Source organism: Hakea prostrata, chromosome 6 (genome assembly GCF_041222555.1).
Source record: "Hakea prostrata isolate BN-2017 chromosome 6, UWA_Hpros_2, whole genome shotgun sequence".
Taxonomy (NCBI): domain Eukaryota; kingdom Viridiplantae; phylum Streptophyta; class Magnoliopsida; order Proteales; family Proteaceae; genus Hakea; species Hakea prostrata.
This window is the reverse complement of record NC_142605.1, coordinates 28,279,554-28,306,025: the sequence shown is the minus strand read 5'-3', so window position 1 is coordinate 28,306,025 and position 26,472 is coordinate 28,279,554. Positions and strand designations below refer to the sequence as shown.

Sequence of the window (26,472 nt, the reverse complement as noted above, 5' to 3'; positions counted from 1 at the left end):
TTTGAGCATTTACTCATCATATATGTGGCTATGTGTTTCGTGTGCCACGAAGTTCATTTGTTGCTATTGGATATACACTATTATTTCTAGGGTTTTGTTAGCATTGATCGATATCTTAACTTGAACGATGCTATTAATGCACGTATGATAGCTAGGACAAATCACTCTCCTTGGTATTGGATGTTCATATCACAATTTTGAGCTTTTAAGCAATTATCCGTCCCTCTCTCTTTTAAATTTCAATGAAGGAAGTCAACTTTTTCTTAAAGAAAAGAGAAAAAGATAAAAGGTTGCCTAAACTCAACTATCTGGCTTTCCCTCTCCGTGGATAAGGTTACCAATCATCCTTTCGGCAAAGAAAAAGAGAAAAAGAGAAAAAAAGGTTGCCTAAACTAAACTATCTAGGTTTCCCTCTCCATGGATAAGGTTATCAATCATCTTTGGGCAAAAAACAGAAAATAATAAGGCAACCGAAGGTCATGTTTGGCCCCTGATGATCAAAGCCCAAAGCTAGGGTTAAACCAAGCTTTGAATTTGGAATGGGCCTAAGGTTTTGAAAGGCTCGGCCAATCCTACCTTGCGGTAGCACTAAGTTTTCCAATTGATGCCATGTAAATTAGGATTGTAAATGGATAATCGAAATCTGTTTTTGAATTTGCATCTGCATCAATTTAGGGATATCTGAATCCATCTAATTACTAATAGGATGTGAATATGGTAATGCCCATTTCTTATCGGTTATATCCATCCGATAAAATTATCCGATTAAGTTATTTATTTGAATTTATTTTTATATACCTTTTACTTGAGATATGAAATTATTTTTTTAGATTCTCTAATAAAATAAATATCAAGGTACTAAGTTCTTAAATTTCAAACTTAACCGTCACAAATAAAATGGTAAAGATGTCAACGAGGTATACTAAAACTTGTATTCAATCTGTATTCATACTCATTTAAAATAATTTATTTAAAAAAATAATTATTTGATTATCATTCGAATTTATTTGAAAATCGATAAGATATTCCTTGAATTTATCATAATATAATCAGATGCAGATATGATATTACTACCATTCAATCGGAATCCAATCCCTTTATACCCCTACGTATAGTATCCCTATATTCGCCACTAGGGGATGTGCGCACCAGGCACCAGCCCAGCCGTCAGATGCTGCGCCCTTCAAGGTGAGACCCCGTAGTCGAAACGTGGCGCGTGATTTACAGTCGGGTGAGAGTCACGGGCGTAGGCATCTACGCAGGAGAGCCTGCCTTTCGCTTAACCGCATTATTTTAGTGAGACAGGCAGACAGCAACTGTGAAATGTAAAGATGGAAAAGAGAGAACAGTCTTGAATCTTTCGCTAAACCCACCTCTCAAATCTTGTTTTTGAATCGATCCTACGCAGCGAGCGAATCATCGTTGGTTTATGGCTTAATGGCTTCTTAGATTTATCTGCTTGTTTGAAGCTGTACTTGTTCCTCTATTCAAGTAGTACGAAATGGATATCAAGCAGAAGCAAGCAGACATGATACAGTACTACGTGAAGGAAGCGGAGAGTCTAAAAGGGTCATTGCTTGCGAAAATGATAGTTGCAGCAACCTCGCATTCTTCTCTTTTCGCGTTTTCAGAGATTCTAGCTGTTCCTAATGTTGCAGAGGTCAGATTCTATTCGATTGTCATTTAGTCATGCCATTTTCCTGTTTTTGTTGGATGTTATTCCCATCTTTGGGGATCGTATGCTCTTTTTTTTGGTTTTTATTTGGCCCTTGAAATTCATCGAGTTTTGACGGGTTATTTTCCCTTCTGCATCTCTATTCAAGTGATTTATTTTTTTGTTTGGTTTTAATTCGCATTAAATTTTTTCGATCCTTATGCATATAGGGATATTAAGGTTCCTCTTATTAGAAAGAATTTTGCCCGCAACGTATACTAATTCGGTGAGGGTTTCATAATTTCACTTATTTTAATGCTTGATGGTGGTCGTTCACTTTCATCATGCTGAGCTTTATACCGTTGCTACCTAATAGCATATGAGCAATAATTTAGGATTTTTCTATTATTAATTTGGTGATACCTACGTAAACCCTAAAGAGCATAAATCTTCTCAAGATAGATAAAGCAAATCTTGCAGACTTCATTATATATATAAATATATATAAAGATCCTACATCTTGAATGTTCAATAGGAAGAGTACAGATCAATAAATTAGTCGACATAATAAAGATTTGTTTTATATTTGTTGAAACAAGAAATGGAATTTGATGGAAACATATCAATTGATGGATTCTTTGTGAACTTTTTCTTCTGAATTATATGTACCCACGGAATTAATTCGGAAAAGTTGTAGGGGAATGCAAGAACAGGGCTCTTTCTGAGCATTGAGGCAGAAAGTGGGCAGGATTTGGATGGTAACCGAGGGTGACTATTGATTTATGTTCAATAGTTGGAGCTGCTCATTGCTGAGTTGTGGCTTGAACCGCAAGAAACATAGGATTGACCATCACTAGTAGTTTTTGATAGAATAATCCTCTCAAAGACTCTCTAAAATGGAATTTAACCATTTCTCACACATGGAAATTTTATTGCAAATTATTTTGGGTTTTGAGTGTTCTCCCTCTTCTGCAGTGTTCAAACAGATGAGTGAACAGGTCTTGATGCCTATGATGGTGCATCTATCCAAGAGGGTACACACACACACACACTCATTAATATATTTTCATGTTATTAATTGCTGATAGTTAGGATTGTGTTTGGAAGCAGCTATATTTTTAACATTTAACCATCCCATATCATGCATGATGCCTGATTATACGTTTTCTTGCAGATAGTTAGAATCAGGTTTGGGATCAGCCAAATTTCAAACTTTTAACTGTCCCATATCATGCTTAATATCTGATTATATGTTTTCAAGCTTGTTACTGCTACTATTTGCTATGCTAAATGTTAAGCAGTTACAAAAACAACTTATTTAAACTTAAACATGGTTTTTCATCTGTCACACTAGTATATTCTTGCAGCTGCCTGACATGCTTCATTACAAACTTGATGCAGCTTCAAGGGACTGAGTACTCCGTGTTTCTTGATGTGCTTCGTCTATTTGCCCATGGCACTTGGAGTGATTACAAAAGTATGTTTCTGTAACTCCCTCCCCCTATCCTAATTGGTAGAATGAAAAGACAAGTATATCAGACCACTTGCTGGGATTCCAATAGCAGACCTATGCACTGGATCAAAGGATAATAATTTCATTGCTGATGCTAATTTATACTTTAGGATATTTTTTAACCGTCTATTTATCTGTTTGAGCTAGATGCTTAGGATCTAGTCTGGAAGGATTTACATCATCACTGTTTATCGAATTAATTCAAGTTCTATTATGTAGCTTGTGATTACTTGTGAATGATTGGACAGTGCTATTATTGGAAATTGAGATGGCTATTGGAAGTAGTAAAAAGAACATACTTTATGAATGTTATATGATATTGAAGTAGGTGGAAAAATGGAGTTTCATGATTGGTATGGAAGAAACAGTGTGATACCTCTGACTACCTTGAATATGCTTTGTATATCAATTAAACATCTGGTTGTATTTGTTTTAATCTAGATTTTTATGTGATGAGGAAGCACTTCATAACAAAATTGGTTTATGAGCTGCAAATTAATGGTTTCTTCTAAATCAGGAAACTGAAACAGTGGCTGTGGTGCAGACCAAGTGGCTAGTATAGGAAGGGGGAGACATACCTTATGCAAAGAGTAATACCAGATCAGATAGAAGGGTCTGCTGGTGGTAGGACCTGAATCTGGATTTTGCTACAGCAAGGACTACCTGCAAACAGAAAAAAGGGAGAGAAAGAGATTACTAGTGAGGGGAGCAAGGGAGAAAACTTGGGGGAAGGGAGGGAGGCAACAACCTCGAATTTCCAAAACAAATCCAGTTTCTATCTCGCAATCAATTCATTGGGGACATTTAAGTCGATGCAGCCCTAGATTGAAAGGGTCCAACTGGGGGCCAATCTACCAGGACCTTGTATGAACAAGGCAAGCTTGAATTTGGTGAAAGTTGGATTTATGTAAAAATTGGAGTCTCCCTAGGATAAGTGGGATTTGGTTCGATATTGATTTGGAGGTGATAGCTGCCGGATGAGGAGATAAGATAAGCTTACAAGGGTGGAAATCCTTATTTGTATGTGGAGACTTGAATTAAATGTTTGATTTTTGATCTTCAACTTGAATTTTGAAGGAGAAGAATGAACAGAAACTTCGATTTGAACCTCCCAAGCACTTTCCCACCACAAGGAGTTGAATATTCTCAGATCAATCCCAAGGAGTTAGATCACTCACTGAGCTGATATGTCCTAGCAGAGGGCAGCAGGAGCAGCTTTGTTAATCAAATTCATGCTAATGGCTGCCCTGATTAGAACCTTGTATAAAAGACCAAATGAGATTCTACACTAAAAGGAAGGCCTAACCCAATTCTGAACCTATTACCCAATTCTGAACCTATTAGGTAACTTAGGAAATAGGCTCAAAACAAAGTCCTAATCCATTCCAGCCCCACTAAGATATTTAACTAAATATTTCAAAAGATTCTCTTAGTTTAGCATGGAATATTCTAATGCCTAGATTTGAACCACCAGCGCAGAACTGGTTCTATCCTAACACATAAGTTAAACTAATTATGGAAGCTAATTCCATAGTTTAACCTAATTACCTGTAGTTTGGGCTGGTGACCTATTACATAGGAAACCCATGGGATCAAAGGCAACATGAATAAATCCCAAGCCTTGACTTATTCCTAATAAAACAAGCCTGTTTTGAATGATGCATCTGCATCAGGTTGTCTGGTAAGAGATTCCTCCTTTTCTGGACTCAAGCCTTGGTGGTGCATTAACTATTCAGCATGGGTTTTCTCTTAAATTTGCTTCCACTGGCTTAGATTTTAACTGGCTGTTCTGTGTGGATACTCGTCCATGTATAGATTCAAGTACCTTTTAAAAGTTCCTGTAGGTTGGGAAATTTTGGTCTTTCTTATATCTCTGTCCATGAAGCTCTTAAGTTACTGTTATATACAAATCAATGATCCTGTTAATGCTGGTTCTTATTCTCTGTTATATTTATTCTTATTTATAGAGATGAAATACACAATGCATATGTTATGATTACTTCTTACCATCCAATATTTATGGCTGATAGGTAATGCTTCTCGTCTTCCACCGCTGGTACCTGATCAAGTCCTCAAGCTAAAGCAACTTAGCGTGCTTACCCTTGCTGAAATAAACAAGGTATTGTATTCATCACATTTTTGTTACTCTCCTACTTGTGATGGTGTATAAATCTCAATAAGATTTTTCTTTTCCTGGGTTCGAAGGTGTTCTTGCGCATATTCCTTGTGAACATGTGATTTGTGATTATTTATTTCTTGCTTGTACATGGCAAGTTCCTAGAATAAACTGATATTTCTGTTGTGTAACGTGAGTTTGGATTTCATTTTATTTTGATTGTGACAAATAACTGCTGTTTGAGATTACTGTATCTTGGTTCCTTTCTCTGATAAATTAATTAGTCCAGCATACCCATTTTGTGAATTGAGTTGCACTTTTGACATGTTTGCAAAGCAGAGCCACTTAATTTGGTGCTTAACTTTCTCAATGGCTTAGCTTTGCCTCCTTCCAAGCACGTACTTTAGATTCCTTCTGATCAGGTGATGTGTTTTTTGGTAGATTTTTTGTTTTTTAATAATTTGTCTGTTTCAGTGAAACCTCAAATTTATTATTTTGGTACCTTTAGAATGCATTTGGAGCACCTATAAATTTGTGTAATTTTTTTTATCAAGATTCATATTTGAAGGAGGTGTATTGCTTTTCCTAAAGGGTATGTCCATTAGGTTAGTAACAGAATTCATAAGTAGATGTTTCATCCTTTATTCAGTGATCTGTCACTTCAACAAGTTGTCTAAGGTTTCCACTGATGTAATTTTATAAGATTGTCTGAAAATCCTGTTTCCTCTCTCCTGCTCTAATTGCTTCTCTTCCTTTTGGTTGAATGTCAGTGTTGTAATCCAATAGGAACAGTCAATCCAATTAACCCATTTTCCTCCTTGAACACTTGAATAATCTCTGCATGCAGCCGAGAATGAAGCATTCCAATGGTCACTGACAAGAAAGCACTGAGATGGTATCTTCGTCTTTGAAATTATTTTTATTTGTGTGGTTTCCTGCAATTTCATGGGGGATGTGGACATTGCCATCTGGCACTGTAGAAAAGCTAAATTTGTTTTTGGTAAGCCAGAGCTTGAGGAAGTGTTGGAACTTGGAAGAGCCTGTGGTTGATGTATGATGTATCAAGTAAGGATTATGAAGGCTACAGAAGAGGTGGGGCTGTGAGGGTCCTAAAATCGAGAGCAGCACTTGGAGCAGGTTATGCCAGGGGATTAATGGCAGTGGAGCAGAGCTGTACTTTGTTCAGAAGCTTCTGTTATGCAATTTTGATGCAGCACAGCATTGGACCAAGAACTGTGTTCAAATATGGATATAATCATATGAATTTTTGAGATTTTATTGGAATAATTATGTAAGAAAATATCTTTTTTATTTTTTATTTTTTTATTTGAGCATGATAAAGGATCAGGGATAACCAGAAAAGGGGAGTCACATTGCTAAGGGCGTAACAATGAGAGGATGAAAAGGCGAGAAGAGAAGGACAAGGAAATTACAAGAATAACCTCAGCAAAAGAGGTGTTATAAGTTCAATAGCCATGTGTTTTAAAAAGTGGTCATAACTTACAAGAGTCTGCTGTGCTTGGCTTGGTGAAAACAAAATTTCCCTTTCCTAAAAATTATTTTTTTACAAACAATAGAGTATTCCTTTTTTTCCCCCTTTTTTTTTTTTTTGGAGGGGGTGGGGGAAGGATGAATAAAAGATTAAATTAGAGTCAGAGACAGAGAGAAGGCCTACAACATGCACCTCAAGGAGGCGGCCTGCCTCTAATAGGAGAGACCAAAGTCGGTGAATAAGGCTGTGACAGGGGGTGTTGGAAGGAAGGGAATCCCCATGAGCTTAAATCTGCCTTTTCTTAGGGGTATCATTACAAGTTGCAGAAGATGAAAATGCTTTGGTTTGTTGCAAGAAGAGTGGAATCTCAAATCTGGTAACAAGGACTGGAGTTGGAGATCCATTTCATGATGTTTTGCTTCTTACAGGAGAACCCAAAGTTGGGGAATAAGGTTGTGAGGGGAGGTGTTGGAAGGAAGGGAATCCCCATGAGCTTAATCTGCCTGCTTTTAGGGGTATCATTACAAGGTGCAGAAGATGAAAATCTTTGGGTTGATACCAGAGGAGAATCAGTAGATGGAATCTCAAATCTGGTAACAAGGTCTATAGTTGGAGGTCCATTTCTTGATGTTTTACTTCATCAAAATATGATTGATGGTGGTATGATAAGCTAGTTCCCCAATTAAGTCACGGGTGAAGATTCACCATGGGTCATATCTTCTGAGATTGATTCCCTATTAAAAAGGAAGAATTTCTCCAGGCAGGGGCTAGCTCTCAGCAAGGACACCTTTTCAGATAGAAAATTTTTTTACAGACAAAGAAACGATGACCATAGGATAACTACTTGGTACACCATATAGCACTAATCTGGAATCCAAAGTCAAATTACCATTTTGGATGTGTTCCTTTAAAATCTAGGGTTCCCCTAAGACTAAACAATTGTCTTTTGGAAGTTTCAGGACCTAATATGGGAGATCCTTGATATTTTAAACAAAAATCCATTGAAACCTTGAAAACTTCTTGAGTTTGTGAAATATCTTTGAGTCTCATCGAAACCAGGGTCAAATCCAAAACCTGGAACTACATTTAGGATAGGCACTTGTGACAATATTTAAGCAACTGGTAGTTTCATATGCAATTTGAACCTTGTGGTTACTCTCTGTTAATCTTTCTCATAAAATTATTAGCAAGCATTTTAATTTTTGATTGTTGATACAAGTCATTGTGCAACAATAATTTCTGTTTTTAGGAATGATTTCTATGTTTTCTGCTCTGTTGACAGTTCTTTCTTGGCCGTCAGTATTGAGTCACATTTCAGTTTTGAGACCTTTCTTCATCTACTGTTTTTTGTATATGGTTACCTTGATAGTAGCCTCTAATTGTAGTTTCTGCCAGGTACTCTTCTATGATCAACTGATGCAGGAACTGGATGTTACAAATGTACGTGAACTTGAAGATTTCCTTATCAATGAGTGCATGTATGCTGTAAGTTTCTCTTTTTTGTCCACTCTGATGTAATTTTGTGATTTATTGATTCCAATAGATAATTTATTTTCGCTGGACTGAGAAGCAAAGTGATTTTAGTGGTCACCATGATAGGAGAATTTATCGAATTGGATCAGGAGTGTGGTCATCAAGATTTAGTACTCTTTACTATTAAATAAAATAATCCATAACTTGTATTGATGTCAGTTCCCCACCTTTTAAAGTCTATCTTTACAAATGTTACCGTATGCAACTGTTAATATTTTAATTGATCAAGTTCTCATTTGGAATAGCATATTCTTGCATTAATTAATTATAATATTAAATGCTTGTTTCATTTTCCTTTTAATGATAGCTTTGCATTGTCATCAAGTTTTTTCTTGGTTTCCTATGCAAGGAAATGAACATAACTTACATTTTGAAGTTTACAGTAGTCTTTTACCTGTTTTCTTCTTTAATATGTTTGGTCATTTGATTTTATTTTTATATTGTGCAACGATTTCATCAAATTATTATTTGAGGCATTCATTTATTGAGGCTTACATATGGCAGTATCTGCCAGGCTCAGATCCTCAACCTACTAGGCTGCACATGAGCTTCAGATCCCCCTTCCGGGTTGGAAAATCTAGAAAAAAAGAAACCTCTCCCCCCCCCCCCCCCCCCCCCCAAACAAAAAAAAAAAAGAACACTTCAATTTGCGTGCATCAGCTAAAATTCTAGGTTGTTATATGGACGTGTGAAACTGCAGCTTGAAGCTTAATCTTTGTGTCTGTAAACTACCTAGAAAATACCCTATAAGCCATGAACTTGTTTGGCTGGTGTAAGCCTTGGGATTTGCTTCTTGGTTCTAGTTTGAGCTCAGACTTTTCTTGTATCTGCCCAAGCTTGTTCAGCTGGCAGCGCCTTCAGATTTTGTATAGCATATCTGAGAGCATTGAAGAGAGTGCATAAAAGAAGTATATGACTGAGTTCTTCTCTTTGGGTTTTTTTGTAGGGCATAGTTAGGGGAAAGCTGGATCAGTTTCGGAGATGCTTTGAGGTTTACTCACTTCCTTGGCTTCATTTTAAGCTGTATAATTCTATTTTACTATATTAACGGGGCCCTTATTTGGATGCTGTTCTTTTTTATACCGTTGTAGGTGCAATTTGCTGCTGGGAGGGATCTGAGACCAGGGCAGCTTGGGAGTATGATACAGACATTAAGTAGCTGGTAACACTTGGGTTTAATTAATGGGAAAGGAATGCAACTTTTTTTCATTCAAATAACCTCTGCCCCCCCTCAAATTCTCATAATGCTGTGTTAAGTTGACTAGAAAAGAACCACTTTCCTGTGGCTGAGATTTCTTGTTGTTTGGTTCAGTAGAGGTTTTTCTGATAGATCTTGAATTTTGCCTTTGGGAGGGTTAAAATGTCATGAGTAGCCCTGAAAAAAATACATCTTGCCATTAAGTTTACTTTTTTCTTGTGAGATTTGTCTTGGGACAAAAGCCAGGAAAAAAGGTGACAGAACAATTATATTTATTTGTTAGTTTATGATAAGTCAATAAAAATAAATGGAAAATGTAGTAAATAAGGAACTAGGGTTAAGGTGAGGGTTGGGGTTAGAGGAACAGTCCCATTACCTTTGACTATGGCATGAAAAGCATTCACAAGGGTGCTGATGGAAGTAGACGAACGAAAAATAGAAAAGATACCTGGAGTGCTAGTCATGTAACCAGAGGCACCTGAATCAGTGATCCAAGGTCGACAGGTGGATGAGAGGCAGGCTATCGAATTACCTGTCTATAAAAATGTAGCAACAGATGGCTAGGATTGGGCTACTTGAAACTAGGTGAAGTGAATAAAGTCCTTTTGTTGACATCTTCATAGCTTTTATATCTTCAGTCTGTGGTGGTTTAGAAGTGGTCTCTATAGTGGTAGCAATATTTTCAACTTCAGGGTGTGATGTGAACAGAGGGACCCGCTGGACGAAAGCCTAAGTGGGGCCCCTAGGAAGGATCCAAGCAGCCTCCATAAATCTTAAATCTGGCTGAACTCCTTTGGAGGGATATCTTGGGCATTTGGCCCTTATTTTTGGAATTATTATTAGCTTTTCTAGAATTCTAGTTGAGTCCAGTTTGACTCTGTTTAGGATTTGCTTGGAGTATTCTATTTTGAGCTGAGTTGTTTGAAAGAGTCCTAAGTTGGTTGCTTTTAAGTTTTCTAATTAGCATAGTAAGCTGAGTTGTACAAAAGGATAAAGTATGTTGGTGAGATTTCACTCTAAGGGTTGAAATGTCTTAGTAATTTGATTCCTTTTCTAAAGTGTTGATAAGAGTCTAGTTTGAGTTGTAAGTGGATTTCATCAGTTAAGGTCTTAAGGAGATCCCAGTTTGAGTCGGAATCTTTAATTTTAGTCTATAAATAGACTCTTTCTGCATTGTAAGTTTCAGTTTTGGATGAATTAATGAATTGAGTGTATGTGATTCAAGGTCTCTTGCGTGGGTAAGCCGTAAGCCCTGGTGGAGTAAAATGTTTTCAAGTTTTTCTTTGTCTTCTTCAATTCAGCAGCTCAAGAGATCAACAACGCATCCAAGCAGCCATTCCAGCAATCGACCTCCAATCACCAGTGAGTACAACATCCTTCTCGCCCTTCCGCCTCTCTTGTGCAAACCCTAGAAGCCATCCCCATCAAACGCAGCATCCCCAGAGCTCTCCCCCTCTCGTTTGACCTAGGAAACCCTCCCCACCCCATCACAATCACCCTTGCCCCTTCCCCTTCAATCTTCTGCTACCCCAGTCCCTTCCTCCAACCCTAGAGTCCCTCCCCCTATCTCCTTCTTCCCCATGGCTTCCAAATCCTAACCCCATTAAGATTCCCCTATGCCTTGCTCTGTTTAGACCCATTCCACCCTCACTAGAGTCACAAAAACTTCTAGGTACCAGTCCTAACACTTGTTTCCCCGAAGCAGCCCTAGTTTCTGGTTTTTAGAATTTCTGCACTTCATCTTCTTCAAGTAAAATTTGCAGAATTTTGAGAAGTTTCAGAAAAACCCTAACACTCGTACCTTAGCCTCTACCTTTTCTGAAACTGTTTCAAAACTAAAAATAGTAACATCACTAGTTTTAAACTGCAGGACAGCATTCCATTCCCCAAACCCTAACCCTAGGCGAAACAATCCTAACCTTAATGTGGGCACTTTGTCTTGACCAAGGACTTGGGATCTTAGTGAAACCCCTTCCCAAGCACCCCTGGAAAACTCATAACAGGAAGTTGCTCACACTGCCTTTGCATGTCAGTAACATTAGAAATAATGGGAAGTATGGAGTTGGGATCTTCATACATATTCTTGAAGTCTGCAAAATATTAGTCAAAGGATGACCCTCCTAATCCTACCAACTCTTAAAATGCCTGAGACAGCTCATTTAGGGTAGATTGTTTTGACCGGAGTTTAGTACATTCTCAAACTTGTTGGGTAACAAGATCCACAATAGGTTTCTCCATAGAATTCAATGTTTGTCCTAAAATTTGGGCATCCACCATTTCACAGTTAGAGTCTGTAGTATCAGGTTTTCTTGTCAAATGGTCTTGTTGCCCTTTTCCAATAGTTACTACCCTAATAATTTTGCTCCACTGATGGAAGTTAGAAGCCCTTTCAAGTTTCTGTTCTGTAAGTCGTTGGGAGGAAGAGGATTTGACCTCAGCCATGGCATTTCTATTTTCAGACTTGGCTTCAGCCATCAAGTACCACTGCTGTCCACAGATTTTCTGCGAGAAGTAATCCAGCCGCCTACTCAAAACAGGTCAAGACCAAACAATAAAAACTGGCCTTTAACATAAACAGTCCCGAAACCAATCTAATTACACTCCTTCAGCACACTTCAGGTCAATGTCTATGATTGCAGGGCCAGAAACAGAAGAAATAGAAGAATTCAAGGACTCAACCTAGAAAATCGAATTTTTGCAGAACAAGTTCTTGACAGAATAACCCAACTCTCAAAAAAACACTTCAGAACCCAGCACAAAATCCAACGACTTCTGATCTACAAGTAAACCTTGGACTAGCAGAACAGAGAATTTTGAAGAAGCAGAAAATCTGGGCAGGTCAATACTTGAATCTTCCAATTTCAAGTCATAGTTTCAGAAGCCAAACTAACTTCAGATCCAGAAGTTGTGGCAAGAATCCTTTAATAGGATAAAAGTTTAGCACTTTTTAATCCATTCAAATCATCCAAAAAACTGAAACCAGCAGGAGGTGTTGTCTCCCTTTCAAACGAAGGCCAGAAAGTCTCCCAAACCAGTGGTGATGCTTCTTCGAGTGTCATAAGAGAGATTAGACCTAATAATCTCGGGAATTAGGATGTGAAGTGCAACCTACTTGATGTAACCCAAAATTCTAGGGTTTTGAGATTTGAGATAAATCCCTAAAATTGGTCACTCCAGGATACTCTCCTTTTGAACCAGCAATCGAATATCTAATATGTGTGGAATGGGTTAGGGGGAAATAGGGTTTTAACATTGTCCAATATGGGATGGGTGGAATGGGGAAAATTAGGGTTTAACAAGGCCTTAAATGGGAAGGAAGAACTTGAGGAACAAAGGATCAAAATTGACACCAAAATGGGATAGATTTTAGGATAAAATTCAGATTTGAGAATGGGATGGGGATAGGGTCTAAGTTTGCGGTTAGCGGGGAAGAGGCTGGGAGACCTACGATTGGTTCTTGGGAAGGTTTAGGGCCAAGAGGGTGCAGATGAGAGGCTGTCCTAAGATTCTTGGGGCAATCTTGCATGCTTCTTGACTATTCTTTCTCTTTCTTGCCTCTATTTTCTTTCCTTTTCTTCTCTTTTCTTCTCTTTCTTTCTTCTTTGCTTTCCAGTAATTCTGCACTTATGTTTCTTGGCTGCCGCAAGCTAAAGATAGGGAAAGGGTAGACAGAGAAGGGGAAAGGTAGGGGGGGACTAGGGTTGAAGGGAGAGAGCTCCTAGGGGTGTCAGGTTAGGAAGGGGTTGGGAAGGGTCTGCTGGAAGTTCCTAACCAAATTCTTTATTGATAGGAGGAGGGTTGCTGGAAGTTCCATAATTAGGGTTAGAGGGGTGGGGAGGGTCTTGCAGATGAGGAAGGAGAAGGGGGAAGGGGCTGTACTTACTTGAAGATGGTAAGGGCTGCTATGATTGTTGAATTGCTGCTTGAGGTTGAAGATTGGTTGCCGAAATCAAAGAAGAATGGCTCAACTTGAAGAAGATGAAGAGTCAAATCCACTTTGGCCCTCCCAAGAAGACCATGACCTTACTTGCCTCCATATTCAGAATTTTATTCTTCAATTTCAACTTGAAAATTACATAGCTGGAGGGCTTTATTTATAGCCTTCAAATAATAAAGGACTCTGCATTGGTAAACCAACTAGAGCTCTTATTGGCTTATCCAAAACTAACCCAACTTTAACTACTACTGGACTACTTTGTTAACTAACTCACTATAGAGGATCTAATCCTAATTATAAAATTAGATATGCAGTCCTACAAATAAGAAAATAAAAAAAGACTCAAATTGTGGGATCCCAACATCTTTGGGAATCTCACGTAAACTAAGACTCTTAAATAAATGGCAAAAATACTAATTAGAGAAGTAAGATAAAAATGTATCCAAGGTCTAGACAACAAATTGGACTCAATGGGAACCAAACCTAGGACATCGCAAAATTTGCAAAACTGCCAAAACACCCCTGGTGTTGGCCGGAATTGTCTTGGTTGCTGGTGAACCGTAGGGTACTGGGAAGCCCTCCTTAGGTGGTCATGGAAGCTGCTTACATTACTACTACTTTCACTACCGTCTAAATCAGAGAACATATTTAATATAGAAGGAGAAAAAGAATAGGCAATACAAAGAGGAAGAGAAGTAAGAAGAGCCAAGGAGGCCGCACAATATCATGCATTCCTCCTCTGGCATAAGTCTTTATTTATCGAACTAATAGGCAATTACAGATCTAAGAACACAATCATAAAAAGGAAATAATATCCTCATCAAATAAGGTAACCCAGCATTCTCGAATTAGAGGAATCCGCTTTTCTCTCTTTTTCTCTCTCTAATACTACCCTCTAACAGCATGCATCCCAATTAGTTTGGATGAGGCTATGTTGTTGGAAGCATGGTTTGAAATCTTGGGAGATCTCGCTATTTTGAGATAGCGAGTCAAGATCGCATGCGAGAACCTCCATTGTAGTGAGTCTCGACCAAAATCTCAGTCCGCTTAGCCACTTCAATGCCATCTCTTGCCTCCTAGCTCGCCGAGACCTTCCAAACCTCCATTTTTGCCTTGTTTTTTATCGGACCTTCCAAACCCCATGTGTGTTGGGGGAAAGGTCGTCGATAACAAAATGTGAAGCATGAGCCATACCCAACACTTCTATTATGAACTTATGATAGTTGTATTATTGTACTCTCGAGAGTCAAGAATGTGATGTTGTATCGTACTCATTGGATGGAGTTCTATTGCTATTTTGGTTATTTGATGTATCTTATAACTTGCTTTTCATATATATGTCCTAATGGTTTTATATTTTATGTTTTATTACTTTGCATATTCATTTCTGTAACATTTTGGTTTCAAACTTAGGTTCGAGGTAGAACACATATTTAGGGTTGTCTTTTCACAAATCTAAGGCCACCAGTGTGTTTAGAAGGCCGAAAATAGGCTGGATACCAACTTTGAGTCCAAGCTGACCCATAAAAACCCCAAGATGGGCCCTCAAGTTCACTCAAGTTGGTTGAGAAAAAAGACCAGGTCTCGAGTGAGATCTCGCCAACTCAAGCAAGATCTATCTTTTTTGAGGGGTTGAGAGCGAGATCTTTATCCATGGTCACTATCCATGGTCGCAAGTAAATTGCAGTTGAAAGCATTCCCATCTCAGTTTGCAAAACTAATATGCCTGCAATTTTTTTTTTGGGAGCGTTGATTTTGCAAATTGTAATCCACTTCCTGGATCCATTCATGTTAGTCTGGTTTTTGTCACTTTAAGTCAATTTGCACCCCTTCACAATTTGCATCCTTTGCTATGTCCTTGGAAGTGAAAAACAATAAAATGCACTAGCAAGATCTTCTATCGTGCAATTTTTTGCGGGTCTCTATGTTACTTCATTCAGTGGTTGTGCTGAAATCTCTTTTGCAGATATGAAGTGGTTTAGTTACTCTTCTATTTCGATAGTTGAATCTATTGTCTTTACGTAAAGATAACCATATTGCAGGTTAACTACTTCAGACAATCTCCTCCTCTCAATCCAAGAGAAGATAAAATGGGCAGATACAATGAGTGAGGTGGACAAGAAGCACCGGAAGGAAGTCGAAGATAGGGTGGAGGAAGTGAAGAAAACTCTCTCTCTCAAGGTCAGTTGAACTCATTCCTCATTTAGTGATATTTTTTTTTCACTTTATGTTATTCCAAGTCATTCGCTGATCGCTGTTTGTAGAATCACCCACGCAACTGCCCCTAGCCACTCCCAGAATAAATAAATAAATATATATGTAAGTAAAAGGGCCTGGGTGCTGGACTGTAAAAACATTACTATGTTTTTAATGTTATACATTTTTCTTTTCTTCTTTCCCCTTTCACTATGATATAGCAGATTTTATATTCTATCAAATGCTCAACTAATACATTGCCCATACACTTCTGCTCTCAATATGGGGAGCTCTTTTCTTGGACATGGTAACATGGAGTCTGCAGACATGCAAGTTGTTCAGATCTATGTATCTTGGTGATCAAGTGGGCAATGATTAGAACTCATTCCATGTTGTTCAGATCTATATTTCGTTAGAAATGGCTTTAGGTTTTATTGCTCATTAAAAACATAAAGAAAAGGGATTACTAAACGAGTCTTAATAACTCATAGGTACGTGTGGGTCCTCTAGAGCATAAACTAATATTGGGTCCCTTAGCGTAATAGATTATGTTTGGATCCCAAAGCAACTAACACCATCTCCTGCCATTGAGTTTTTTAAAATTTCAAATCTGAAAGGACCAAAATACCACTTAGGTTGTTTAATGACCAAAATAGCCCCTTCTACCTATCCCATTTTTATTCTTATGCCTATAATTCTAATTCCTAAGCAAAACCGAAGCTTTTGATTCTCAAGGAACACCCGTGTCTAATCTCACATTAAGTCCCACAACAACAGTGGCAAAAGAATGACGAAGAGATTACAACAGGAAAAAAGTCCCTCAGTTAAAGGTTTAGAACTATACACTAACAAAACTGGCCAAGAAATAATCCTTTTAATAGTTTAGCTCGGCACGCACTTAACGTGTGAACGTCTCCACCAACCATACCAGAGTGTAGTTTAGCATAGCATCAAGAAATCGTCCTCTTCTGAGGAAGCCATTAACTGGTACTCCAGCCAATGCTGAAACAGTAAAGATCGATTCTGATATTTTCAAATTTATCTAATTCAATCTACCATTCAGCCAGATGACTCCTTTTCAATCTATGTGTTATATAAGAACTCCATAATGAATCTCTCAATTTTTAGGGATTTCTCGATTTCTGGTTTTTTAAGTATTCCAAAATTCTTGTGAAACGCATCAAATGCTTCAACTGATATCTGCAGATTTGTTGTGGGTCTTTGTCATGTAGCTTGGGGATCTTCGCTTCAATGGTGGATTTTGTATCTTCGGACCTCATCTCATGATGCTGAAGGGTGTATCTGCAGATATGATCCCCACTACTGCTGCTTCTACTACTACACTCAGAAGGCCTTTTCACATGCTGAGAATGGTGTTGTCTGAGAATTAAAAATCTTGGTTTTGATTAGGTGTTAGGATTATTGGTATGAGAATGATATAGGATAGGTAGAGAGGGTTATTTTAGTCATTAAATGATTTGACCCATCTTTTAGTCCTTTCAGATTTGAAATTTTAAAAAATTTAATGGCAGGAGAGGTGTTAGTTGCTTTGGGACCCAAACGTAATTTATTGCACTAAGGAGACCCAACATTAGTTTATGCTCTAGTAAGAGGACCCACACGTAAAAAACTCTAGGATCTAATGTATCTGAATATTTAATTAGGTTTTTGGTAGATCTACAATACATCCTGTTCTCATGGTTATTTGGAATAGTTTTTCGGGCTTTTTAATAGTTTTATGGTCTGACTAATTGGTCAATTGAATTTTTTAATGGTCTGACTCTGGTATTATTTTCTGGTTTTCGTGTAGGTTTCATGTAATGGAAGTAAAGTAAATAACTTAGAATGTTGGGTATGCATAATTAATTAGGTTCTCTTTAGCATAGCTTAATTTATCTTTTTGACCTCTGTGCGAATAATTACCATAATAGGTTCTGGGCCGTAAAAATATTGTTTTGTTACTACTAGACATAACAAATTATCTAATGAAAAAAGGGTCCAGTATACTCAAGTGAAGAATAATTATGTATTGGAATACATAATATATTGTGCAGAGTTACTCATCCCTTATATATTAAGAGCACATCATCAACTAGTCCAAAACTCAGGTAACCCCCAGGTTTTGAAATGATTACGCATGCATCCCACTATTACAAATTTGTAAATAGGGTGATCCTTTCCTTTAATTGATCCCCTTTTGTGACGATGTTAGTGGGTTTGACGTCACTGAATGGCCAAACTACTCCTTGAAGGAGGGCAAACCTACTGTTTTACGCTACTTTGCTAACCCAACCTATCCTTTTCTGATGCTTTCACCATTAACAGAGCCTGGAAATCCCACCCACACCAAGGTTAGCTGTTGGGCCATAAGTATCTTCTTCTTCTGTCTTGTGCTAATCAGATTCAGTTTTCAGTTTTCACTTCTGAGTTCATCACCGAGATCTTTGTCTGCATCTTCTGGGGTCTTTACAATACCTTTTGCATTCATAGACAGTGGCCACTGTGTCACACATAAATGAATCAATGCCAACTACAGGAGCGATTTCGTACAAAATCCCTTCTGGGTTTATCGGCAAATCGCTAGCATTATCTATAAATACCCTTTCAATTGCCAATTGTCTCTACTTTTCCGCAAGTGCACGCCACAGGACTCATTAGATACATCAGACAACTTGCTATCCCTTTTTTATAGAAATCTGAAATGGTGGCTGGTATGTGTTCTCGAAATCTTGCTGTGAGGCCTGCAGCAGTGAATAACGCAATGTGCTGCAGTTGCCTTGGTCTGGCTAGACCAACATGACCCAATCTAGAGGCTCCGACCAACGAGTGGTCCTAAACTGGTCTTCTTGTCTGCTAGTTTATTTGGATGCAATTTTTTATTTGACAGATAGATACATGTGAGCTTCTTGGGTAGTTTCCTTTTTCTTATATACTAGCCTTGGATTGAAGATTGGGTTATGTTCCATCAGGACTTTTGAAGAGTGTGATCCCACTCAATCCCACTTTGGATCCTTGTGGCTGGCTGCAGTATCTGGGAGTCCTAACTTTCTTGTTTCATCACAATTTAAATCTCCTCTACTGCTCACCAGAATTGAATTGAATTTGCAGCAAAGATGTATCACATCAAGGATTGCACTCTTTCTAGCCAAACACAGTGGTGATTTGCAAGTTATCCCATAACCTTCTATCTTGGTGTAACCTTCATACCTCAAACTCTCCAATGGAATTGACTGTAATTTGGAGGAAGGGTTCTCCTCACTTTCATGTACACCCAGACCTGAATTTTACACAGTTATTACGGACTGTTTTGGTTAGAATTAAAGTTTCTACTCAAGAGTTTTTTATACTTGATTCATGGCTGTATCTGAGGTTAGGTCAACCCTAATCTAGTATTACATTAATATTGGTACCTCCCTGAAACAATATACATATTGGGCTCATACACTCAATATGTATCCAGACTTACACCGGCTGTAATTCCATCTGTACGCACATGTGCACATAATGGATTAGGATTCATTGCAAGGGGCAGAAAACCAGTGCCGCACAGGTTGTCAGCATCAGGAAATAAAGGGACGGTAAGATAAGAGAGGTTATGCCGTTGGATTAAAAGCTATTCTAGTAAGAAGAATAAAAAAATGGTGAACCCAGGGCTGAAGGCTTCTGCACCAGTAGAGTGGGGGGCGGGGGTACTTGCAACCTTACCCCAGCAGCTTTTTCTTTCTTTCTTTCTTTCCTTTTTTTTTTTTGGTTTGGGGGGGGGGGGTTGAGAAGCTGTTTCGATGCCTTGATCTCACACTGCACCAACCACTGAACAAGGTCCGCCCCTAGTAAGAATAACCTAGATTGCAAATACTTTGGTGGTATATTTTCTGAATTTGAAGTTCTTCCTTTATTGGTTATAATCCTATAATTCCTTCATTTCAAGCTCTGTTACAAAATTCAATGTCAAACCTTATTTTAATAGATATAACTACTGTTATATATTGAAATTTAGAGCCTACCAATCTCAGAACTTGCTAAATTGAATGCTTCCAGCTTTAAAGCCGAACTTATATTTGACCACAAGACAAATTATACTTCTCCGACATGATTCTCAGGGTGCACAAACAACCCACATGCACGTCCAATAGGTTAGACATATTTTCTTTTTTATTCCCTCCACCAAGGGAGCACCATATTCATCACAGCAATAAGGAACAAATATGCACTAAGAGCGTAGACACGCAAAAGTACAAGCCAAAAGGGATGAACAAATTGTTCATTTCTACTAATAGTGCACATCATTAATAATGAGTATTTTATAGTACACAGAGATGAGGTGTCTCACCACTTCTTCCTCCTCTTGACTGATTAATGTTTTCGACGTGCTCAAGAAATGGGCTTGCTTTTGTAGTTGATACCTAGAATTATCCAAATAAGGAGTTGTATATAATATAGTAGATTCAATAAACTCCCCTAAGATAACATTCTCTAAATTAAATTAGACTGCTAATCCTAATGAAGAACTGGAAGGATCAAGCATTTGATTTAGGGTATGAATTTCCATTTGCCACAGCTCTTAGTGTTGAAGGATATATATTTCTATATGCAGCTTTCAAAACTGGGTAAGTAAACGACGATCTTAAACAATTCGGATGCGTCATTATGAACAAGAAGGATATGGATTACTACTTCCGTTTAGCTCAGACATATATTCCATGGAAAGGAAAGCAGTATTGTGAAATAATTCAAACCAGAATCCAAAAAGTAGTCAAATATTCCATTATGTTACCAGAAAAAACAGATAAACCCTAGAAAATCTGCTTTCTATATAGATTGAATACACCACAATACAGCTAAAACCCTAAAACCTAATCAACCCAATACAGAAAACAAATCATAGTAAACCGTAGACTATATCTGAATAATGCAACGAAACCCAATAGATGAGCAAGCTTCCCTGACCTGGGAGGATCAAAATCATCAGTTGGGAGGAGAGGGATGTGAAAGTGGCGGGGTTCTGAGCAGACTGGCCTGTTGCATTTCAAGGTCGTTCAACTGTTGCTCTCTATCCATCTCTATGATAAGAGGAACCACCAGATTCAGGAAAGTCGTTCGTGCAATCCAGGCTGCTTTGCCGGTACTCTTGAAGAGCTTCTTTGTCACGAATGCTGCGTCGGAGACCACTCTCTTTCCATGATAAACCACTGGGGATTCAGACATAGTGCTGGAAACCCTAGTTAGTGTACCATCATCGCTGCCTTTGCTCCTACTGTTTTGAGACTCCATGCCGAGAGAGAGAGAGAGAGAGAGAGAGAGAGAGACACTGCAAGAGAGACCGGAAGGCTTCCCCTGGTGATATGAAGAGATATAAGAAGCTTCGGTACCGCTGGATTGGAACCGGAGAAACCTCACCATTATACAACCCACATGATTAAATCCAAACTTATTTGTTGGATTCAAACTTCAAGAATCTCTAGAACCCTAGCCACCTTCTTAGTCTTACCCAACTTACAGAGTCCCCGAATCATGCTTGTGCATGGAATTATTTCTGGGATGTCACCTTAACATACCATGCTCTCCATAAACTTAAAAGATTCGTCCAGATCCCCATTTCTCAAAGAATGACCAGAAGCTAAACGGGAATGACCATTTTCCGCATGCCCATGAGGGCTTTTTAGCGGATTCGATACTTCACCATTGAAGCTATTTGTCTCCACGTTTGAGACTGCAAAAACCCGATTGCTCCTATTCTTTCGAGATCAACTGTCTTTTCTCAGCTTAGAAGCAGGGGATATAACAGAGCAAGTGGCCTGCGGCCTTATATACTGTAAAAACCTTCAGGAAAGAGTTACATCTGTTTGGACAGAGGCAAGGTCGCAATTCTTCTGGGGAAACTAAACGGTTGATTTTCTTTGTATTTTTGGTTTGAGTGAGTTGTTGTCGTTTGAGTGAGGGCATGTGATGGTTCGCTTTGCATTCTTGGGTTGTTTTCTCTGTCTCTTTTTTTTTTCTTTTCTACTGACGAGTGTGTATGGGCTCAGGTTTCAACCGTTGTTAAGGGGTGTGGTTGATTGATTACAGGTTTTTTGAGAAGGTTCATGTCTATTTAGGAGGGGTATTTTGGTCTAAGAAAATACGTGCCACAAGTGTTGGAGGTTTTCCTTTTATATAGTAGTATGATTATTATGGTTAGTTTCCTCTTTGAAGTTGCTTCCGTTTTCATGCAGAATTCTTTTCTACTTATTCATTATGAACATGGTAGAACACAAAATTTAAGATTTGAGATAATACATTGAGATATGGTTTGAGATCTTGTGTGGCTGTGTGCAGGTGGGGTTCCCACCCTACCCAAAAGAAAAAATATCCTTTTTTCCATTCCTTCTTTTGTGCGTTCAACTCTCTACTGTAACTCTGATTTATCCCAGGTTCCCTATTCTCTATACCATTACTACAACAACAACAACAATAAGCCTTGTCCCAACTAAATGGGGTCGGCTACATGGATTCTTGCCCTCCAATCAGTTCTGTTCGAGGCCATGCTAGATACAAGGCCTAAACTATACATATCCTTTCTCACCACTTCTCCTAAGGTTATCTTAGGTCTACCCCTAGCTCTTCTAGTTCCTTTAATATGGATTATATCACTTCTCCGTACATGAGCATTTATAGGTCTCCGTTGAACGTGGCCGTGCCACCTCAAACGACTTTCTCTAAGCTTATCACTTATGGGAGCAACTCCCAGACCAACTCTAATATGATCGTTTCTTATCTTATCCATTCTAGTTTTGCCACTCATCCATCTTAGCATCCTCATTTCTGCTACACTGAGTTTATCTATATGATTCTTTTTAACAGCCCAACACTCTGCACCGTACATCATAGCTGGTCGAACAACGATCCTATAAAATTTTCCTTTAAGCTTTAATGGAATACGCCGATCACATAAGACCCCGGACGCACCTCTCCACTTCATCCACCCTATTTTAATTCTTTGGGAAACCTCATATTCTAAATCACCTCTTTTACTTATGATTGAACCTAGGTACCTAAAACAGTCACTCTGAGGAATCTCTTTATCGTCAAGTATCACCACCTCATCATCTGCTCGATCATTACTAAAGTTACAAACTAAATATTCTGTCTTTCTATTCTCTGTACCATTCCTCTGCTAAATTGGTAAGCTGAGCTGAAGACCCATCTCCTTCTCCATTACTTTGTCTTATTCTCCTTTCTTATCAATTTCTTTAAAAGAACCCCTTTCTAATGTCATCCTCACACTAGAAGTGCGGTAAAATATTCATAAATCTTAATATGGTACACATTGTTAAAACTTAAAACTGCAGTGAATATCCATCTTTTTTTACTTCCAAAAAAAGTATATATTTTCATTCTAAGCAAATTCCGACAACATTCACTCATGGAACAAAAAATTTATTGGAACATAAACTCCAACAATTTAAGTCTAATTTAAGCAATCTTCAATTTGTATGAAAGCTGGTTTTCAGTGCTATGTAATACAAAAGGTTTCATGTGAAAATAGTCTTTTCTATTATCAGTTTAATTACTTGCTGATAATATCATGTATTGTAGGAACAACATAAAACAAATGTGATAAATCTCAAAATGACCACTTCCAAGGGCATAAACCAATCTTTATTTTGATTGTTCCTAATCTCCAGTACCTTTCTTCTTCAGTTCTAATGCCTTCTATTTGTATGTTAATTGTTGATGATTTGATGTGTCTAATATTTATTTTTGATAACTTGATGCGACTTATTTTTGATGACTTGATATGGCTGCATGTTAGTCTTTTTATGATACGAGCTATTTTATTGACATATGTTAGAAAAGTACTGAAATTTTATCTAGGATGCCTGGCTACTGCTTGAACACTCCTAAGCGCTTAGGAGGACCAAACACTTTGGATTGTCTAGCACCTTGACATTGACCACAATCAGATACATGGTATGTATTTGATTGAATTTGGTCTGGATTTGTTGCACTGTCTAATTCAGACCTGTCACCAGTATCCAATGAAAGAATAGCCTACTCCTTTATGTGGCACAGTGACAGTGGGTTGGCCTGATTTTTCAGTTGGTCCATTTTAGCGTAGTGTGTGGGTTTATGAGAGTTTGGAATCTTGCATTTATTAGCTCACCATGTTACTTTGTTAAATAATGTATTATTGTTTATTTTCTGTAATATTTAGCTCTTTCTACTGATTTACTTGATGTCTAAAATAGAAGAAATAAAAAGTCAGCAACTAACGGCATCTGCTGACTCAAACAAACACTTCTGCCCCCCCCCCCCCCCCCCCCTGTTGGGCCTTTTCTTAAGCATAAATTAAGTATGTGAGTGTCTGGGTTTTTTAAGCCCATCTTGTTTGTGTTTCCTTATATTCTAGTAAAGAAATGTATATTTATACATGTTATCAGTAAAAGAGAGTGGGATGTGTTGGTCGATGTGTCTTACTTACGTGGTGGCAGAAGTTACAAACTGTAAGCAGGCAGACATGGAGTTCCGGGGACATGAGGAGATCTACTCTGAACTTGGTGGGGTAATGGACTATGAGGAAGATCGTAGCCGTTCCAAGAGGTAGGTAACCTTGCTCCATACGTGGTGATTGATTCAACATGCTTAAAACTGACACCTTACAGCCCCCACCTCTCCCCATTGTATATTTGTTTAATAGCAACCCCATGACCAGAAAATTCTTTCAGTGGGTTCATGAAACACTCGTCTTTTCTACCTACCAATACCTCCCCTACTCAAGTGTGAGCAATTAAAGTATATGCCTTAATGGCCTTACTGTAGAAAGTATTCCTAACGTGGATTTGATGTACGTTGTATATTTGCATCCTCAGTCTGCATTTTACCATTTAATCTTTGCCATTGGTTTAAACTGCAGGAGGCGACCACCCATACCTTGAGGTGAAAATAAAAGAAAATTAGGTATGACCCCATCCGGAAGTTTCTTTCTTGTGGTTTGCCAGATTTTATTCATGGCACTGCAGGCATCATATAGCTTTTGCTTTTCGAAGCATTTTGGCCCTTTTGATTCTGAACTTGCGGTCAGTCTGTACAAACTGGATATATTCACTGCATTTGTGATTCATGACATTTTTTTGGTTATAAATTTGAATGTTTTGAGTTGGACCCAATGGACAAGAGAAGATCAAAGGTCAATAGTCATATACCGGAGGCAGTGAAAATCATACAAATTACTAACGCATTACTAATGCATTGAGGACTGCAAATTTTCTTTTGTCAGCTGTTTCTTTATTGCATAAGAATGCTTGATTAGATCTGGATAGTTTTAAGAATTGCTTGAACCCAATTGGCAACGTTTTGATTCAGTCTTTCATCTGAAAACACATTTTGTATTGGGCGTCGTACTCAGTTTCTGAATCTTGATTTTGACCTGTTTTAACTCACAGCTCATGTTTGACATTTGAAATGAACGAGTTCATGTACCTTAGATTGTCAACCCAGTTGAGAATTTCAAATGTCAAAAGTTTTTCTTTTTTTGGTTTAAAAATCGTCAAAGTTCAGAACTATTTTATTATTAACAGTTATGGATGTGGTCAATTTGTCAATGGTCAATGATCAAAGTCTACATATTCATCTTCTATCTGTACAGGTTCGTACATATGACACCTCTCATAATTTATTGTTCTTCTCTATTTTAGACAATAATAGTTTGGTGAAAAGCGAATCTCTTCATCCATAGTATCTAATCCTGTGGTCAAATGGCCCACGGTCAAGTATTGAAGTCTACATAAGCAACACATCTCTGCATATCTACGTTATGAGCAAAAAAGGAAATTTAAGTTGTCAGCATCGTCGGTGAAGAAGAATCTCTTCATCCATAGATCTAATCTCTTATCTGCTATGGTCGAGTCTCTTCCCTTATTATAAGCTTTTTTAAGTACGACCTTCCAGAAATTAAAGAAAAGAAAGTGATGAGCTAGAAAGTTCGTATGGAATTGTTGATCTTGTGGCGTTACAACTCATAACCACTGATGTGAACTTAAGCAGGAATCCATACCCCAAAAAAAAAAAAAAAAATTAAGCAGGAATCTTTAACCTTTTATAAGTTTACATCCACTGACTTTGCAAGTTGCATGACCTGCTGTTTTCCTTCTAGAAAGTCATGTGGGGTTTTAAATTTATTTATTACTTTTGAAAGCCTTGGGGCGCGGCAGAGGATCTTTCACAGAGGACATGTGTGTTCAAACGAATCATATTTATCCAGATCTAGAGACTTATGCAGCTCATCGTTTGCTAATGATGGATCATTATTATTAAACATTATAATAATGAAGAGGTGCTAATTGATTTTCAACACTCGTTCCACGGTTTTGGACTTTTGAATTAATATTCAATTCTTTGACATTGGATACTAAATGTGAACAGCATTTTCTTCTTACAGCCTGTGGGGACACAGGATTTGTGTTCTTTTGACATTTGAAGAGAGGTTTTTGGATACCAACAAAGTAAAATTACAAGTTTTTTCACCTTCTTTAATAGATGGTGAAAGGGTGAAAGAAGAGTATACAATCTTCTACCCTTTCAGATGCAAGATCCTGACTCTGCGTTTAGTTTGGCTTCATTGAGATGTAGTCAATGTATCATGTGTTTTTCACGTGTGATTCCCGTTTCTCTACCAAACCATATGAAGCTCATGTTAAATGACATGGTTTTATGTACATGTGTTAAAAAGAGATTCTCCAATCTTATACGAAAGAAACGTCTTTATTTGTTTTTATTATTATTATTATTATTTTTTAATTTTTTTTTTATCTTTTGTGTTTGTGTGAAGCAGGAGAGTTTTTATATATAATGGGT

At 37.9% G+C, this 26,472-nt stretch overlaps 1 protein-coding gene across 5 annotated transcripts; it reads left to right on the top strand.

Annotated features, from left to right (window-relative positions):
- The first annotated feature begins 1,286 nt into the window (after window positions 1–1,286).
- On the top strand, window positions 1,287–25,196 carry FUS5 (Proteasome component (PCI) domain protein). 5 transcript variants are annotated; one of them, XM_089160003.1, is made up of 9 exons: window positions 1,287–1,660; window positions 3,056–3,131; window positions 5,198–5,286; window positions 8,171–8,260; window positions 9,255–9,299; window positions 9,400–9,470; window positions 15,486–15,624; window positions 24,114–24,219; window positions 24,533–25,196. In XM_089160003.1, exons 1-8 carry the CDS (start codon window positions 1,502–1,504, stop codon window positions 24,183–24,185), a joined length of 741 nt encoding a protein of 246 aa, XP_089016129.1. In that variant the 5' UTR covers window positions 1,287–1,501; the 3' UTR covers window positions 24,186–24,219; window positions 24,533–25,196. The 5 variants fall into 5 exon arrangements, with proteins under 5 accessions (XP_089016129.1, XP_089016128.1, XP_089016127.1 ...); XM_089160002.1 differs by having other exon boundaries at window positions 1,288–1,660; window positions 24,111–24,219; window positions 24,533–25,195; XM_089160001.1 differs by having other exon boundaries at window positions 1,288–1,660; window positions 24,131–24,219; window positions 24,533–25,193.
- Window positions 25,197–26,472: the final 1,276 nt, after the last annotated feature.

Excerpts from the sequence above, each read along its gene's own strand:
- FUS5 (XM_089160001.1), top strand. The coding sequence starts at position 1,502 with ATGGATATCAAGCAGAAGCAAGCAGACATGATACAGTACTACGTGAAG. Across the intron at positions 5,287-8,170 it reads CCCTTGCTGAAATAAACAAG|GTACTCTTCTATGATCAACT; the intron begins GTATTGTATTCA and ends AGTTTCTGCCAG. Across the intron at positions 8,261-9,254 it reads TCAATGAGTGCATGTATGCT|GGCATAGTTAGGGGAAAGCT; the intron begins GTAAGTTTCTCT and ends GTTTTTTTGTAG.